This window comes from Protopterus annectens, chromosome 12.part0, assembly GCF_019279795.1.
Source record: "Protopterus annectens isolate FY-2018-M chromosome 12.part0, PAN1.0, whole genome shotgun sequence".
Taxonomy (NCBI): domain Eukaryota; kingdom Metazoa; phylum Chordata; order Ceratodontiformes; family Protopteridae; genus Protopterus; species Protopterus annectens.
In genome coordinates, this window is record NC_056746.1 from 1,530,338,921 (window position 1) to 1,530,355,720 (window position 16,800).

The 16,800-nt window shown below is 42.6% G+C and overlaps 1 protein-coding gene across 1 annotated transcript in view; it reads left to right on the plus strand.

Moving 5' to 3' along the window:
* Positions 1-16,800, plus strand: part of SRP68 (signal recognition particle 68) — a gene marked incomplete in the record, with an annotated part of 1,223,106 nt that overhangs the window by 141,758 nt on the left and 1,064,548 nt on the right. Inside the window, 1 exon segment of the mRNA XM_044090499.1 lies at positions 4,538-4,620. Within this exon segment, the coding sequence (XP_043946434.1) occupies positions 4,538-4,620 (83 nt within the window).

A 16,800-nucleotide genomic window follows, 5' to 3' on the forward strand; every position in this document is an offset into this window, starting at 1 on the left:
CACACGCACACACACACACACACACACACACACACACACACAGTCTCTTCTGCTTTCATGCACGCATTTACTCACACATGCAGACAGACACAAGCACACATGTACACATACGTGCACACAGTTACTTTTTCGTTTCACTCCGTGCCTGGCAGCCTGGTACTAAATGATCCACAGCCTGCTGGTTGGGGATCGCTGGTGTATATAATATGCATGTATGTGCACATTGCTTTATCGAAAAAGCAGCTTATTGAGCCAAATGCTCGAAAATCAAACTAACACAAACTGTACTTTATTCCAAAGACGTGCATCTGGAGAATTTCTTTCGGGACTCCACTGAGCATGGCTCTGTCCCAGTCGGACTTTCCCTGTGAACAAATTTTTTTGCAGGAGAGCAAGCTCCCTTCACCCTCCCATATGTAAGTGGGGGGGTTGCTTCTCCTACACCATCTAATTATATGTACCAAGTCCGGGATCACACTGCAGTGGGGAAATGGCAAATTCCCTGATCCCAACTGTACTGCAGTCCCGCACAGAAATAAAACTTGGCATGTGTGATAAGTTGATTTTCAATAACACATGCCGGCTTTTATTTCATTGAAGAAAAGAAAACTTGTATATGTGTAGAAAGTAGACACGCGTGCACACACGCACACTAAGTACTGAAAGCAGACAATATTAACAATCCCATGCTTTCTGTGCATCCAAAAGGAAAACAAAAAATACAGCGTTTTTGGCTTTTAAGATGAACAGAAACAGTATCTTCCATGTTTCTATAGTCATAAACATCAGTAAAAAAAAAAACTTAGTTGACAGTCCGATTATTGACATTAAAGTGCCCAATAGTAAAAAAAAAAAAAATGGTTTAAACACTGGTCAACTGAAAAGCGACTAACCAGAAAAAATAATAAGTTATTTTGCTATAGAGGGCTGCACTGCAACCCCCCCTCCCTCCGCTACATAAATGCATCAGTTCCAGTTCCATAGGAAGAAGGAGAAAACTGCCAAACTTATCTGTGAGACGGTGATGCACTAAATCTTTTCCCACAAAGTTAATTCTTAGAGTTGTGACTTGGCCAAAACTGCCCAGTTGATTCAGTTTGCCACTCAGCTGAGTCAGTTTGACAAAAACTTTCAAGACAATGTAGGGAATCCATATATGCATGTCTTTGTGGTTGTATATTTTCCAAAACCTTGTTTTATCTACAACTCACTGAATACAAAAACTGATCCAAAATTCAACTCATGTAAACCAACCTTAAAAAATGTAGCTCTATTGAAAGAAAGAAAAAATCATTGAAAATGAAGCGATTTCTTTTTTTTTTTTTAATCTAAGTAAAACCCCAGCATGTGTTCAGACATAATTTTCCTGTGTAGTGGTAGTGTTACAGTAAGGGTTTTTCTAAGTTGAGGCATAGTGTTAGAGTTGACATGTTTTAGTAAGAGATGGTGTGGGGTATCTTCTGGGATGTTATTACTTTAACAGGCTGGTACACGTTTACTAAAAACTCTTTTAGTAATGCATAGTTTGGAAAGGGGCACAATTAATGAAATTTCTCTAGAGCCTTGAAGAATGTAGGATTATTCCTTGACAGCCAGCTTTATATTGTTGGGCAGTACCTTTCATGCAGTAATTTAAATGCGTGTTTGGTAATAATGATGCTGTTGCTGTAATAAGCCACTTGTGTTGCTCACTTCCTGTCCAGAGGAGTAAAACTCAGTATTTTGTTTTCTGTTTGTAATGCAAAACTATGAGGAGAGAACAATGCACTGAATGGGACTGTATATTTAAGCCTGGGTATTAATACATTAAGAGCAAAACCCCGCAACAAATGGGGGAAGCATTATGCATATGTTGGATGTCCAAGAGCAGTGCCACTTGGATAGGGTGAAGTCCATCAGACAAACAGGCCAGCTGTTTGCAGGCTTTGCACACAGAACGATGGTCATACCAGTCACAAAACAGACCTTGTTCCAAAAGGTTAGTGTACTGCATCATTTTTTGCCATTGCATGGAAGGCATGTTTGTGGAGAAATGAGTTGGAGCACATTCTTCCGGGACAGACTGTACCTTGGCATGTTCAAAACCAGACTGAGAGTCAGTCATTTGATCATCAGTCCATGCATTCTCCAAGCGTTGTAAGCTGGATGTTCAGTCCCAGTGTAGAATGGAATTTGGAGTAGCAATTAACTGGAGTATTCTTTGAGGACCAGAGCCAAACACTTGAGTTGTATGCCTCCCCACCAAGGCTTTGGAGTGCCATGAATACCTATTTCTGATGTGTTATGAATCATATTGCAACCATGACGTTAACAGTGACTGAAGTATAGTTTTAGAGCTCACTGTAACCGTAAATGTTCAAGTAGATGCACTGTTTCAGTATCAACTCCCATCCACCTTCCCTAACCAGCCCATCCTGGTTTATTTATTCATTCATTGTGTTCTATCTAAGCAAGATTGCCTGTGGTAACTGGGGAGGGAAAAAACTGTATCACTCTGAGGCTTCTAGATGCTCCGAGGTGCATTTTGTTTTTTTTAAGCAACCTTTTACATCCAGCAATTGCCTGAAGAAAAAACATGATTAAAGAAATGAAATTTAGTCTTACTGTTCAACTTTTTCTCCTGCTTCCTTTCACCACATTCAAAATGGTAAAGACTACAGTGTAATATCTGCAGCAGGTGCACCTATATAAAGATGGGGAGGGGGTCTTGGAGCCACTAGGCCCCCAAAAGCCATAAGATTTCTTGATGTGCTGAGATGCATTTTAGAGTTAAAACATTTTTCATCCAGAAATGGTCTAAACAAAAAAATATGATTAAAGAAAGAAATTCAGTCTTCCTCTTCAACTTTGTGTTTTTTTCTGCATTCTTTCAGCATATCCTAACTGACAGAAACAACCCTGTACTTACTAAAGTAAGCTATGCACACACAAGTTATGGGATTATAGATTTTGTGGTGTATTAAGTTTTTCCCAACATTTTATAGCCAGTGAACAAGAATCGCAAGCAGAAAAAAGTGAAACCATTTTATATCAAGGAAGAAATATGTTGTATCCAAAATGTAATGCTCAGAGCTGACCAAACAGCAGTTCACAATAAACCAAGGAGACAATGGGGAGCATATTACAAATGCTTCTATAGCCTGTTTATGATATGTTGTTGGCTGCTAAGGCATGGCCTGCTGTGTAGTTACCTGGCCAGATGGTCTATATGTGGAATTGGTGTCCGACTTTCCCATAGACTTTGGACCATAGGGACAGAGATGTCCTTCTCAATTACATACATGCAGAAAATAGGTTGTAGGTAAGGGCATAAGCTCCTCCATGACTGCTTGGCTGCCACATGGGCATGTAGGACCTCCTGGATCGAGATTTATGCTTGAGATATGTGGGATACAGACGTGCCAGTTGGCAAGAATGGAGGGAGAAGCACACAAAATATATATCATTGTGATGACACTGCAAGAAAGTGGCCTTGTATGTGATGTCCACAGACTGGCTTTCTTCCAAGTGCCTAATAAAAATGACAGCCAGTTTAAAGGAGTTTGCACTTGCTAGTTGGTGCATCTGTTCACAACAGGTCTGTCACTGTACTGCAGGTCTGTCTGTACTGCAGTTTACACCCTTCATTCATTATAGACAGACTGTAAGTAATGCTGCATTGTGGTTTGCATTTGTCATTTGATACAAGACTGTACTTTTGTCTGCATCATTCGTTATAGTGTAACACTTTGCTGATTGCATAATTTATCAGTTCTTATTTAAGTTCTTATTTAGTGCCTACAATTCTTTTAGCAACTCGGCACACTATAAATATTGATTTAAAAAAAAAGTTGCACAGTGCTGTAATATTCTACAAGCTTTAAACTCAAAGTTGTGCCTCAAAATTGCATTTGCATACTTTCCCTAATTAAAGTTTTAAAACAGAAAAGTGTTAAATGTGGATTTTGACAGCAGTAAACAGTTTGTTTTGAGGTGACACAGTGGTTAGTAGTGCTGTGTCACAGAGTTCTGTTCTCCAGGTCAGTTTTGTTCATTAGGTTTTCTGCCTGTGCTAAAGTTAACTTCTGCATCTCCTAGACACTCCACGAGTTAATTGGGTATTTTGTAAATTGCTTTGTGTGCTCGCCGTATGTGTGTCTGCATATTTGCTGGAGTTGGACCATCATATTGTTCATTTTCTTTCTCTGTCTTACCCGTGTTTAATGGCAGGATAGATTCCAGCTCCTTCTTGAGCCAGAATAAAGCAGATATATTGGATAATGAGTGAATGCTATCAGCAGTTTACCAACAAATGTGTTTACTTTTTTTTTGTCATTCTGGATTTAGCATATTCAATGTATACATTATTTTTTCATGTTGTAGTTTCTCATTCTTTTTCTTGAGATTCACCAGCATCCTAACGGCTGATGTTCATACTTCAAGATATGATCCTACTTGCCCTCCTGTTTATGGTGTTGTCCATGTTTGATATCCTGTGTTCCTTTTTTCTTTTTTTTGTCTTAATCTTTCTTTTTCCCTTTTTTTTTTTTTTTCTTAGGCATACACAGCATATCTTACAGGGATGTTGTTCTTCGAATTACAGGAATGGAAGGCTGCGATGGAGTCATTTAACAAGTGCAAGTGAGTTTGACTAGTATATTTGTTTTACCTTTGAGAACAATATTTTCTTTTCCTGAATTCATTAACATCATGAAGTCTGTAGACTGTATCATTCTCCAGTAAAGAATGCTGTGCTGTTTAACACGATTTTATGGTACTTGCACCACAAACTTCAGCTTAGAGTAAGTATCAGACTGAAACTCTGTTTGTGGCACCATTTGATGCTGAGTTTACTTATATGACCAAGAGCATCCACTTCATGTAAAGGATTGGTTGCACAGGTAGCAAATTTTTTGCACACACAGAGTTCTCAAGCTCCAGTTTCTTTTCCTTGCTGCTGTAATGTACCACATGCCTTACCTTGCTGTGTTAGATATTATTAGCCACAGTGTTCGTCAAAAAATCTTTCAGTACAATAAGTATACATTTGTTCTGCATAGGTTCATAGGTTGGTACTAGGCTATCGGCCCTAGGGCCTATACAAGCCTAGCCATAACAATTCCCTGGATATTTCTTCCCACAATATTTACTTCTCTGGACCCCAGTCTAGCAGGGCGACTGACATGATCCCCGGGGTGAATTTCCCATCTCCCATCTAGTCATCAAGGTTCCTTTTGAAGAGGGCCAATGAGGCGCTCTGCTTGACATGTATGGGCAGTCTATTCCAGAGTATGGGGAGTCTCTGGGTCAGGAACTAATCCCTCCAGCATGTTTTGTTCATTGTGATGACAAGGTTTAGATCCCTGGAGCGTGTGGCTCTGAGGGATTGGGATTTCTTTAAGTGTAGCATGTCCAACAGCTCTGGGTTTGACATGGCCTTGTATGTTACGCAGAGATCGCCTCTGAGTAGATGATATGCCACAGAGTATAGCTGGAGTTTTTTAAGACGGTCAGCATATGGCATCTGCTTTAGTCCTGTGATTCTTTTAGTGAGGCATAAAAAAAAAAGAAGTATTGCAAAATGTCTAACTTTGTAGTTGTTTCAGGTTTTCACAGAATTATTTCTAAACTTATTTTTTCCATTTCTTCCATTCCCACCTAGGTTGGCCATTGACTCTGGCCTTTATGACTAAGTTTGTTTTGTTATCATTTGCTGTACATTCTTCTTGGTGTAGTTTAGGTTAAAACATAAATTCAGATGATAAGACTTCCAGAAATGTTTGAGGCACAACACCAACACCTCCCCCCGACCAGGATACACATGATCTCTGCATTGCATTGTTTTGATGGGGGGAGTGAACCATTTGTAGGCCTTGTGTGATATACGTAATACAATAAGTGAACTCTGATGGAACACAGGAAACCACTAATTTTGAAAGAGCAGGTCTGGCACTCTCCTTCCTTTTCCACTCCCCAAGAAATCCAGACAGGACCCTTAACACGTAGACCATTTGTCAGCTCCTGATGTGGATCAGCTCCTGTCTGGTAGGGCCTTCAGCTTGCAATGTCAGTAGTGCTACTATCTGCGCTGACAAGAAGACTGGACAGCTTCTCCTTGGAGCAAGAACCTTCAATGTGAATGAAATCAAGGCCATCCTCCATGTTGGTGAGGTTGACTAGGTCCTACAGTACACTTCCTTGCATTTAGATTTGAGAGACTGAAGGTCGTGGTCAAAGTGCAGATTGAGGTAGGCATCCTTCTCTTCGCCTTCTGTTTCTGTGGCTGCTAGAAAAGGTTACTTCACATCCACTCAGGTCCTATCCTGGCAGAGTGTTGGAACTGACTATATTTCTTCAGCCATTTATGTCTGTAGTGGTGAGAATTCCTCCACCAGCAGCCATAGTAGTCTTGACCAGAGACTCCTTTGGTGCTAAGGCCCACTAGGTAGAAGATGATGGATAGCAGGAATGTCAGCTTCAGCCTTCTCAGAGATATTTGTTGCATTGGCATTGTTGGCATGTGAGCCATAGGTACCAGTGCCACCTTCGGCTCAGAAGTTGGTCACTATTGGTACCAATACTCTGAATCAGTAACTTGAAAGTTTACATTTGCAGGGGGTCCAGTGTTCTTCTTTCAGATAGTATGTTTCTTTTTAGGTAAATAATAGCAATATCTGTTCACCAGGGGTAAACTGCATCAAAAATTTATGCTTGAAGAAAATAACTGGCTTTCAAGTTTTGTTTTTCTGTAGATACAAGGAAGAATACGAGACAGAATCTTTAAGTCTGGATATAGAAATTATTTGTATTCTGCATTGCTGGGCTTACAGTTGAGCTCTTGTAATCTCTCTATAATTTCCCTTTTGTACAAGTTCTTTCTTAGTAGGTAGTTTGGTAGTTCAATTCTCATTAAGTCATTACATCCGAGGGACTCCTCCAGGTGCATTTGCAGTTAACTACTACTGACGCCTCTAGGTGTCAAATATTGCTCGTTCATGTTTGGATCAGTAATTCCAAAACCATGGTATGTACAAGGTTTTAAAAGCTTTCATCTTAAAGCTTAGACATTGGCAAACTCAAGTGTCTACTGCAGGTAAATAGACAATGTTAAGTTGTCAATCTCGCCTTCATTCTTGCTTGATGGGTTCGGAGCCGATCCCTCGGCTCCGACTCGGCACTTGCTAAGCTCGAGAGTCACTTTTACCAGCTCGAGGCAGCCCCATATCCCATGATGCAAGGCGGTAAGTACCCAGATCTCGTTTGCCGCTTCGCTTATGAGGTCCTCCTTTTACCAGCTCCTGGTAAGTGATTCACTATTTTGATATTTAAGCCCCTTTTGCTTAAAAAAAACTTTAATTTTTAGTTTTAAGTAAATTATATAGATTTTCTGACAGAAAATCCCTGTCTCTTCTAATTTTTTTTAGTCAAACTTTACCCTTCCCATCCCCTCCCTGTTAGGGTGTGTGTGTTTGTTTTATAGTAATACCTTTTTGGTATTTTATTTAATTTAATTCTTGACTGGTGTGTGTGTGTGTTTTGTGAAGCACCATGTCAAAGGAGAGGGTCTCAGGTTTTAAGAAGTGTGACTCGTGCTGTCAGAAGATGTCTCTGACAGACGGTCACACTTCTTGCCTGTATTGCCTGGGGCCTCTTCACCTGCAGGACTCCTGTGCTATTTGTCATTCCTTCAGCCAGAGAGTCCTGCAGGAAAGACGTAACAAGCTGATACTTAGGGGCCTTCTTAAGCCGGAGGGCTCTCCGGCTAAGTCGGCTCCATCAAAATCAGCCAAATCTTCCAAGGCCCAGGCTTCTGTGTCTAAGCCTGCGGCCTCGGCTCCGACTCATTCTGAGTCGAGATCGGCTCCGGCTGGAGCCGATTCTGGCTTAACAAAGCCTTCGGCACCGATGGCTATCGGTGCCGATTCTGCATCGACCGCCGGTGTCGGCTCCGATCGGTTCCGACCACCATGTGGCACAGGCATCGGTGTCGGCTCCGATCGGCTCCGACACCGTTACATTTGTGGCTGTATCGGCTCCGGCTGGAGCCGATGCATCGAGGCTTCCTGTCGGCTCCGACAGGATCTATAGTATCGGTTCCGATGGCTCATTCCAGGAAGAGGTCGAGGTCTCCTTCCTTGGAGCCGATACTTTCGGCTCCGGCTTCACCTCTCCTTTCGGAACGGAGCCATCGGAGCCGATCTTCAAGGTCATCCAGACTTTCAGACCATGACCTAGAGAGAGTGGTCAGCAGATTACTTAAGTCACAGGTACTGGCCCAAATGTTACATAGTCCGTCTCAACAGACGACTGTTGGTCCACACCCGTTACAGTTCCTCCTTCAACTCTACCCCAGAGCTTGGAGTTGGAGTCTTCGGGAATGGTTACTGCTACGGCTGGAGGACAGATACCCCTTCTGTTCCTTCAGCCTCTACTCTTATCTCCTCTTGAGACCTTCCTTAGAGGGATTCGGTGGTCGGGCTTCCATGGTCTCCTCCGAGGGGGTGAGTGGCATCGGACCCTTGTCCGAACCCGCTCTTCCCTTGGAGCCTCGGCCTTGGTGAGCTCGGCTCCGACATCTGCCTCGGAGACTTCCCTTCGGTGGTCCCTGGGTTCCTAGTTCTTGAACGGGTTCTCTCGGACCTGCCTGGGAGGGAGCATTCGAGGTGATGAAGAGTGTGCTGGCCACTGGTATCAGTCAGCAGTCTGTTCCCGTAGCTCCTCCCTCTATAGTACCTGTTGACATCTCTGCCACTTCTCTTGCTACAGGACCCAGAGATCCTCCGCCTCAGGTTTCCCCATTGGGAATTTCCCCTCTTCCGAGGATTCTCCTGATGTTTCGGGAGATCCTCCTAGGAAGAGGACTTGTAAGAGGAAACATGTAGACTCCCCGAGTCTGTCACTTGGATACTGACTTTGATGAGTCAGAGGGATCCCCTAGATCCCCTCTGAGGATGTCTCCTTCTCAGACATCCTAGAACTCCTTAAACAGAGGGAAACTGGCCCACCAACAATCCCTCTGAGGATGAGTCAGTATACCTAGAGGCGTTTGGATCTCGGCCCTCCACCTCCTGGGTGTCTCCGCCTTTCGACCCCCTTATGCAGGTTATTGCCCGAAGGCGTGGGCAGCTCCTGACTCTGTAGAGCCAGTCCCTAGGAGGCCTTCAAAATTTATCACTGCCCGAGTGACAAGCAATTCCTCACTAAGGGTGTCCCGCTGATGCCATGGTGGTGGCTGCGGCCACCAAGAAGGAACTTGCAGATCCTTCCGTGCCGTCCATCCTCCTAATAAGGACTCTAGGACCATGGATAGGTGCGGAAGCGGATGTTTTCCTCAGCGACCTTTGCTATCGTTCGCTGAATTACCTATGTCACTTCACCAGACTCCAGAGGGATATCCTTAAGGAGCTGGGTGAAGTAGTACAGGATCCTACAGCTGCAGGAGCTCAAGAAAAGATTGCTTCGCAGCTAGGAACCCTTAATTCCATTGCAAACTCCTCCATGCGGCTAATATCTTATGCTGCTGATGGAGCGAGTAGAGCTGCAGGCACAGGTGTGGCTCTTAGGCGCCAAGCCTGGATGCGGCTATGTGATTTTGCTGATCCCTTTAAGGCGTCCTTCACAAATTCTCCCTTTGATGGGTCAGCTTTGTTTGGCCCTCAGGTGAAGGAAACTTTGACCAGGTGCGAACAGGACGGCAAGACTCTTTCTGCTGTAGGAGTCCGTTTTCCACCCCTTCTAGACCTTATCCCAAAGGACAGAAAGGTGGGAAAATGTGGTTCCGTAAATCCCAAGGAGTCACGCCGGATTCACGTGGTCAGTTTACCCCTAGAGGCAGAGGGGTAACAACAACAGGCGCGCTCTAGAGGCAGAGGGGGTCCAAAAAACCAGGGAAACAGAGAGCCTCTCTCTGACAAACCCTTTCAGCATCCCTGAGATGTTGCCCGGCTGTCCCTCCTTGGAGGCAGTCGGGGGAAGATTATCACTGTACCCAAAAGCCTGGCATTCCCTCACTCAAGACAAATGGGTACAGTCGATCATATCCAAGGGTTACATAATTCCTTTCGAGGAAAGTCCCTGCCCCTCAAATTCCCTTCCAGATGTACCACCCGGTCTAAGGGAAATTGCAGAGTTAGAAGTCTCAAAACTACTGCAAAAAAGAGCCATTCAGCCAGTTACAATAGACCATTCAGAGCCCGGAATCTACTCAAGGTTCTTTTTGGTCCCCAAAAGACGGGAGACTGGAGACCAATATTGGATCTCAGCAGACTCAACAAGTCTGTCAGGAAGACAAGATTCCGAATGGTCACTCTTCAATCAATTCTGCCCTTCTTACAGAAGGACAACTGAATGTGCTCAATAGATCTTCAGGATGCGTACTATCACATCAAAATTCACAGACGCTCCAGGAGATTTCTCCGCTTTCGGCTGGGGTCCAGTCTTTTCCAGTTCAGAGCCCTGCCCTTTGGTCTCACTACAGTCCCCAGAGTGTTCACCAAATGCATGGCAGTGGTCACGGCTCACCTGAGACGTCAAGGATTCCAGGTGTTTCCGTATCTCGACGACTGGCTCCTGTCAGCCACCACCAGGCATCAGCTTATACAAGCCAGGGATTACACAATAAACCTTTGTTCTCATTTGGGCATCTCGATCAACTTCGAAAAGTCATCCTTATTGCCCTGCCAGTCTTATTACCTTCATAGGCGCAAACTTAAACACTGTTCGGATGTCAGCTACCCTTACAAATCAAAGAGTTTCAGACATTGAGTCATGTCAGGATCATTCTGGCCAACAAGAAAGTACAGGCCAGAATGGTTCTAAAGGTATTAGGTCTCATGGCTGCGGCCATTACTCTTCTTCCCCTGGCTCGATTCTACATGCGCCTTCTTCAGTGGATGCTGTTCACACAATGGTCATACCAACAACTTCCAATGCGTCACCAGATTCTGGTGACACAGACATGCAAAGAGCATCTTGCTTGGTGGATCACATCTCCTCAGGTTCACCAAGGCAGGTACTTTGTACCCCATCCCGATAGCCACTGTCACCATGGATGCCTCCCTGATCGGGTGGGGGTCATTATCAGGGCAGGATGGTTCATGGGGCGTGGCAGCCGTTCGAGTACCATCTGCACATAAATGTCCTGGAGATGAGAGCAGTGCTTTTAACGTTGCAAGCCCTCAACGACTTTCTTCCCGTAGGGACAATTGCAGTCCACACAGACAACATGTCTGTAGTTTGGTATATCAACAAACAGGGCGGAACCAAGTCCTACCCCTTGTGTCGAGAAGCGCTCAGACTATGGCAATGGGCGATCTCCTCTCATCGGTTTCTGGTAGCAACGCATATCCCTGGGAAAACCAACATTGTAGCGGACAGATTGAGCAGAGCTATTCTCATGCCTCACGAGTGGTCTCTCAAGCAATCTATAGCGGAAGAGATTTTTCTGGAATGGGGTCGTCCATGTTGCGATCTTTTTGCTACTCCCCAAAACAGCAAATGTCCAGACTTCTTCTGCCTCTTCCCTCTTTCAGGCCATCCCCCCAGAGACGCTCTGACCCAGGATTGGCCCCAGGGACTTCTTTATGCCTTCCCTCCATTTCCTCTGATCCCTCAGGTTATCCAGAAAGCTACCGTTTTGAGAGCCAAATTGATTCTCATTGCCCCTTACTGGCCTCGACAAGTTTGGTTCCCGTTCCTCCATCATCACCTTTTGGTGCAGCCGTGGCATCTGGACCAATCGGGTCAGCTGCACCGGTCAATCCCTTCTCTCAACCTCACAGCTTGGTTGCTCCACTTCCTTCCTTAGCCAGGCTTCCTTTGATCTCTAACCCAGTTAGAGACATCATAGTAGCTTCGCTAAAATCCTCTACCAGGAGGATTTATACAAGCAAATGGAAACGTTTCTCTTATTGGGCTAAGGCCAAGAATATTGATCCTTTTACTGCCCCTGTTCAGGCAGTCCTGGACTTCTTAGCAGAGATTTTTCATGCAGGCTCCTCTTCTTCCACAGTCAGAGTTCAATTGGCTGCTATTTCCAATTTTCATGTCGGGATAGCAGATCATAATATTATGTCCCATAGGCTCTGCAGGGCCTTCTTGAAAGGAATTTTCCTTCTAAAGCCTCCAATCAGGAATCCTCCTCCTCAGTGGGATCTAAATTTAGTGCTGACATCCTTGATTCTTCCCCTTGAGCCAGCTGCTTCTTGTTCCCTGAAATATCTTTCTTGGAAAACTTTATTCATAGTGGCTATTACATCGGCCAGGAGGGTGTCTGAACTTCATGCTCTTTCGGTTCGACCCCCCTATTTGGTTTTTCACAAAGACAGAGTATCTTTGAGAACTAACCCAACCTTTTTGCCTAAGGTCGCTTCAAAGAACAATTTGAATCAATCCATTGATCTCCTGTATTTTTCCTAACTATTCGGATAGAGCTGAACAAAAGCTACATTATCTTGATGTCCACCGTCAGCTTATGTATTATTTGGACAGAACAAAAAACTTTAGAAAATCTGATCAACTTTTTGTTTCCTATGCGGATAATAAAAAGGCCTTCCTGTTTCTAAAGTGACTTTGTCTAGATGGCTTTCTTCAGTCATCTCTGAAATTTATCTGCTCAGGGGAAAACAGCTGTGCTCAAAACCTAAAGCACATTCAACTAGGAGCTTAGCTACTTCTACAGCTTTTCAAGCTAGACTTCCTTTAGACACTATTTGTGCAGCGCCACTTGGGCCACTCCTCACACTTTTGTTTCCCATTACAAATTGGACTTGGCCTCCAGGGACAGAGCCAGTTTTGGCTCTACAGTCCTCAAGAGTTTGTTCCATTGAGCCACCCAGGATAGAGGTGCTAGGGACGCGGTCCCATCAAGCAAGAATGAAGGCGAGATTGACAACTTAACATTAAGAAGTTATGTACCTACCATAACGTTCCATGTTAGTTGTCTTCTCTCGCCTTCTTTCTTGCGACCCTCCCTCCTTCCCCCTGGCCTGGACAGACCTTGTTATAAGAAACTGTTATGCTGAAGACCATTCAGACCTGGTCCTTCTTCTATCTGTAAGTTTTCTTTCTTCCTTTGGGAAGTATGTTATGCTTGGTGCTATTGCCCTTTGTCATCAAACGAGATCTGGGTACTTACCGCCTTGCATCATGGGATATGGGGCTGCCTCGAGCTGGTAAAAGTGACTCTCGAGCTTAGCAAGTGCCGAGTCGGAGCCGAGGGATCGGCTCCGAACCCATCAAGCAAGAAAGAAGGCGAGAGAAGACAACTAACATGGAACGTTATGGTAGGTACATAACTTCTTATTAATATGGTATTAATTAATATAGATCTAGTTTTCACATTTTTCTAAACATCAACAAACAAGTAACAGAACTCCTTATCGTTGTATGAAAGTTCTCAGCTAGATGAATAAAACGCTGCTAACAGTATGTGTGTAACTTGATTGATTGCTGAGATACTGTAAGTTGTTTATAAAATATTACAAATGTAAAAATTACTGTGTTTACTGCGACTTATAAAATTTGGTTGAAGACCTAGAACCTGAAGAATATTACCACTATAAAAATAGTTTGTGCTGAAAGGTTTTCCATTTCTACTTCTTTCATAAACCCTATGGCTCTAGAGATATGAACATTTGTTTGAAATGTGAGGGCATAATTTGATTCTGTGAAAAGGCTCTGCTTTCACCCATTGGAAGTTGCGTTGCAAACTTCCTGAGCTCTTCTGGAGTGAAAAAGTTGATGAGAGCTGCGTTTCTTAGTCCATTTTTCATGAGTTGATAATGTGTGATTATCTTAAGTTTTCTTCTTTGCTAGTCCCTTTTTACACTACCTGTATAATTTTTGCATCTGTTTAAATATGGTCATAATTACAAAGCAGTTGTGCATTTTGAGATTATTCCAACACGCAATTAACTCTTCCTTATGATAAATTTTGAACAGTAGCTGTTTTGCTACCTCAGTAATGTTCAGAAAGGCTGTCTGATTTATTCTGATGGACTTTTTTTTTTTTATTATCTTTCTCCTTTTATGTCTTCTCTGAGTAGACAGGTGAAACCTGGTATAAATTGGGGTGGTGTAGGATGGCAGCTGGTCTGTTGGGAGGCAGTTTGGAACCTTAAAGATCATGTTTAATGACGTTTTCTTTTGTTATGAAAACAGTTTGCTTCATACCCATGTATAAATAAACAATTGATTGTTTCCGAACACAGAAGACTAAATGTCTTAGATGGCCAACTGAGAGCAGTGAATTTTGAGAGCTCCATAAACTAGTCTAATAATATATGAACATTTTATTATTTTCAAGTTTAAAATGTCAGAAATCTATAGATAAAATACTAAACTACATAAATATCAATTTTGGTGGAGATGTACAAAACTTTTCCTGTCAAGTAACTTAGAGATATATTGAGTCACTGAATATGCGCAACTCAAGGAATTCTCATCCAGATGCTGCTTTGAAAAAAGAACTGCAGTTGATGACATCTACCTTGCGGGAACTATGTTTGAAGATGGATGGCTTCAAAAATTACTTGGAAAACCTCAAATTAAATTCTCAAAAACAGACCGATACTCTTAAGGAGCTATTAGAGTAACACCATATAAAAATAACAAATATAGAGACTTCTCTAAATGACATTGAAGGGAGACTCAGAGGAAGAATTCCAAAAAGAATTTCTTCTTAAACGGAATACATGCCTGCTTAACAAAATAGATGACTTAGAAAACCGGGAAAGGAGAAACGACATAAAGATTTTTGGTCTACCTGAGAACACTGAAGGAGAAGACATTATTTCATTCTTAGAAATGTGGATTCCTGAATTTTTAGACTTGAAAGAAAGACTTTCATTTGGAATTGAAAGGGCTCATAGAGCACTGAAGAAACCTGCTTCTAACTCAACAAATACTCCACCTAGATCCATAGTTATAAAATTTCTTTCATTTCTGGACAAGGAACTAATATTAAAATCTGCTTGGAGGAAATCACCCTTAAAATACAGTCAAAGCCTGATATGGTTTGACAGTGATTATTCTTCCAGAGAACTAGAACAAAGGAAAAAAAGTCTGGCCAATAATAAAACTGTTGAAGCAAAACAACATTAAAGCACAGCTGGCCTTTTCCAGCCAAGATAAAAATACATCTGACGTTAATCTTTCCATTCATCACTGATGGGTTCGGTTCCAAGCCCTCGGATCCGAGTCAACCTATTACCAAGCTCGCGCCCGCCAAAAAAACTCTCGAGCTAAGTCTCTACCCAGAATGCCTGTTAAGCTGTTACCAAGGTAACTAATGTTTTATACATGACATCAAACTGACAAAATTGTTCAAGGGAAACAATAGAAGCCTGAACTAGGAATGTCAGAGTGTAGCAATCACTTTCTGAAAAAATGGTATTAAATTGACAATAATCACTCAGTTTAACCTTTGCTGATTATACAAAATAGAATGTTGCCATTTAAATCTAAAAACTTTCAGTATATGCCATAAAATGGCAATTTATAAATATGGAAAGGGAACTTGTAATCATTAATGACAATAAGTGAATTTGTTGTATTTTACCAATATGTTACTCATTTTATAATAAATGACAGATATGAAAATCCTTATGTGTAGGAAATGGGAGGAAGAGGGATGCACTGATAATTAAAATGCACTAACTTTCATCAGTGTCCACATAAAACAAACTTGATGCTTTAACTAAGTTAGCAACAAAGTGATTACTTAAATGCTGGCAAACAATAACTTCTGATATACTATGTGGCTGACTAAAGTTTGCGGACGACTGCAAACTGGGTGCTATAATAGAGTCTCCGGCCGACATGGAGATCCTCCAGAAGGGCCTAAATGAGACTGATGCATGGTGTCAAAGCCATGGTCTCAAGCTAAATGCAAACAAATGTGTAGTAATCCCCTTTGGAAAAAACAGAGTACCCGCAAACTACAACATAGGAGGTATTCCCCTAAAATCTGAAGAAGAAATAAGGGTTCTAGGGACCTAAGTAGATAGTCAGCTTTCCTTTGATAACCATGTTGCCAGAGTGGTTAGAAAATCATTCTATGTGACCCATCTGATCACAAAAGGGTTTGCATCAAGATCTAAGGATGTAATGGTGCCCCTCTACTCTTCCCTCATCAGACCCATTATTGAGTACAATGCATCAATTGGAATGTACCTGGCTAGACATCTCCGGCAGCTGGAGAGACCACAGAGGTACCTAACCAAGAGGATTACTGGTCTCAAACAGTTGCCCTATGCAGCACGTTTGAAAAAGCTAAGACTGTTCTCTGTTGCATACCGCTTTCTCAGAGGCGATATCTGTCTAACATACAGAGCCATGTCCAACCCAGAATTGTTGAACATGCTCCATCTTAGTAAAACCAAATCTACTGGAGCTACACGCTCTAGGGATATAAACCTCAACACAGCAATGAATAGAACATGCTGGAGGGATAGATTCCCCTCGCAGAGACTTCCCTTACTATGAAACAGGGTCCCGATCTACATAAGACAGAGCCCCTCACTATCACTCTTCAAGAGGAACCTTGATGAGTGGATGGGTAACAAAGTTCACACCGGGGATCACACCAACAGCACTACTAGATAGGGACCAAGGGTACTAGCTGCTAGTACAAGGGTCTAGGGAACTACTAAAGGGGCGGTGAATACCGCACAACGTGGCTGGACTAATATATGCCTTTGGGCAGATAGCCCATTACCAACCTATATATAGTCAGTAAAATACATTGCATTATAAATATTGGGTATAAATATTATTACCATCTATTTATATTGAGTAATAAGTTTTGAAAGACTTCATCAA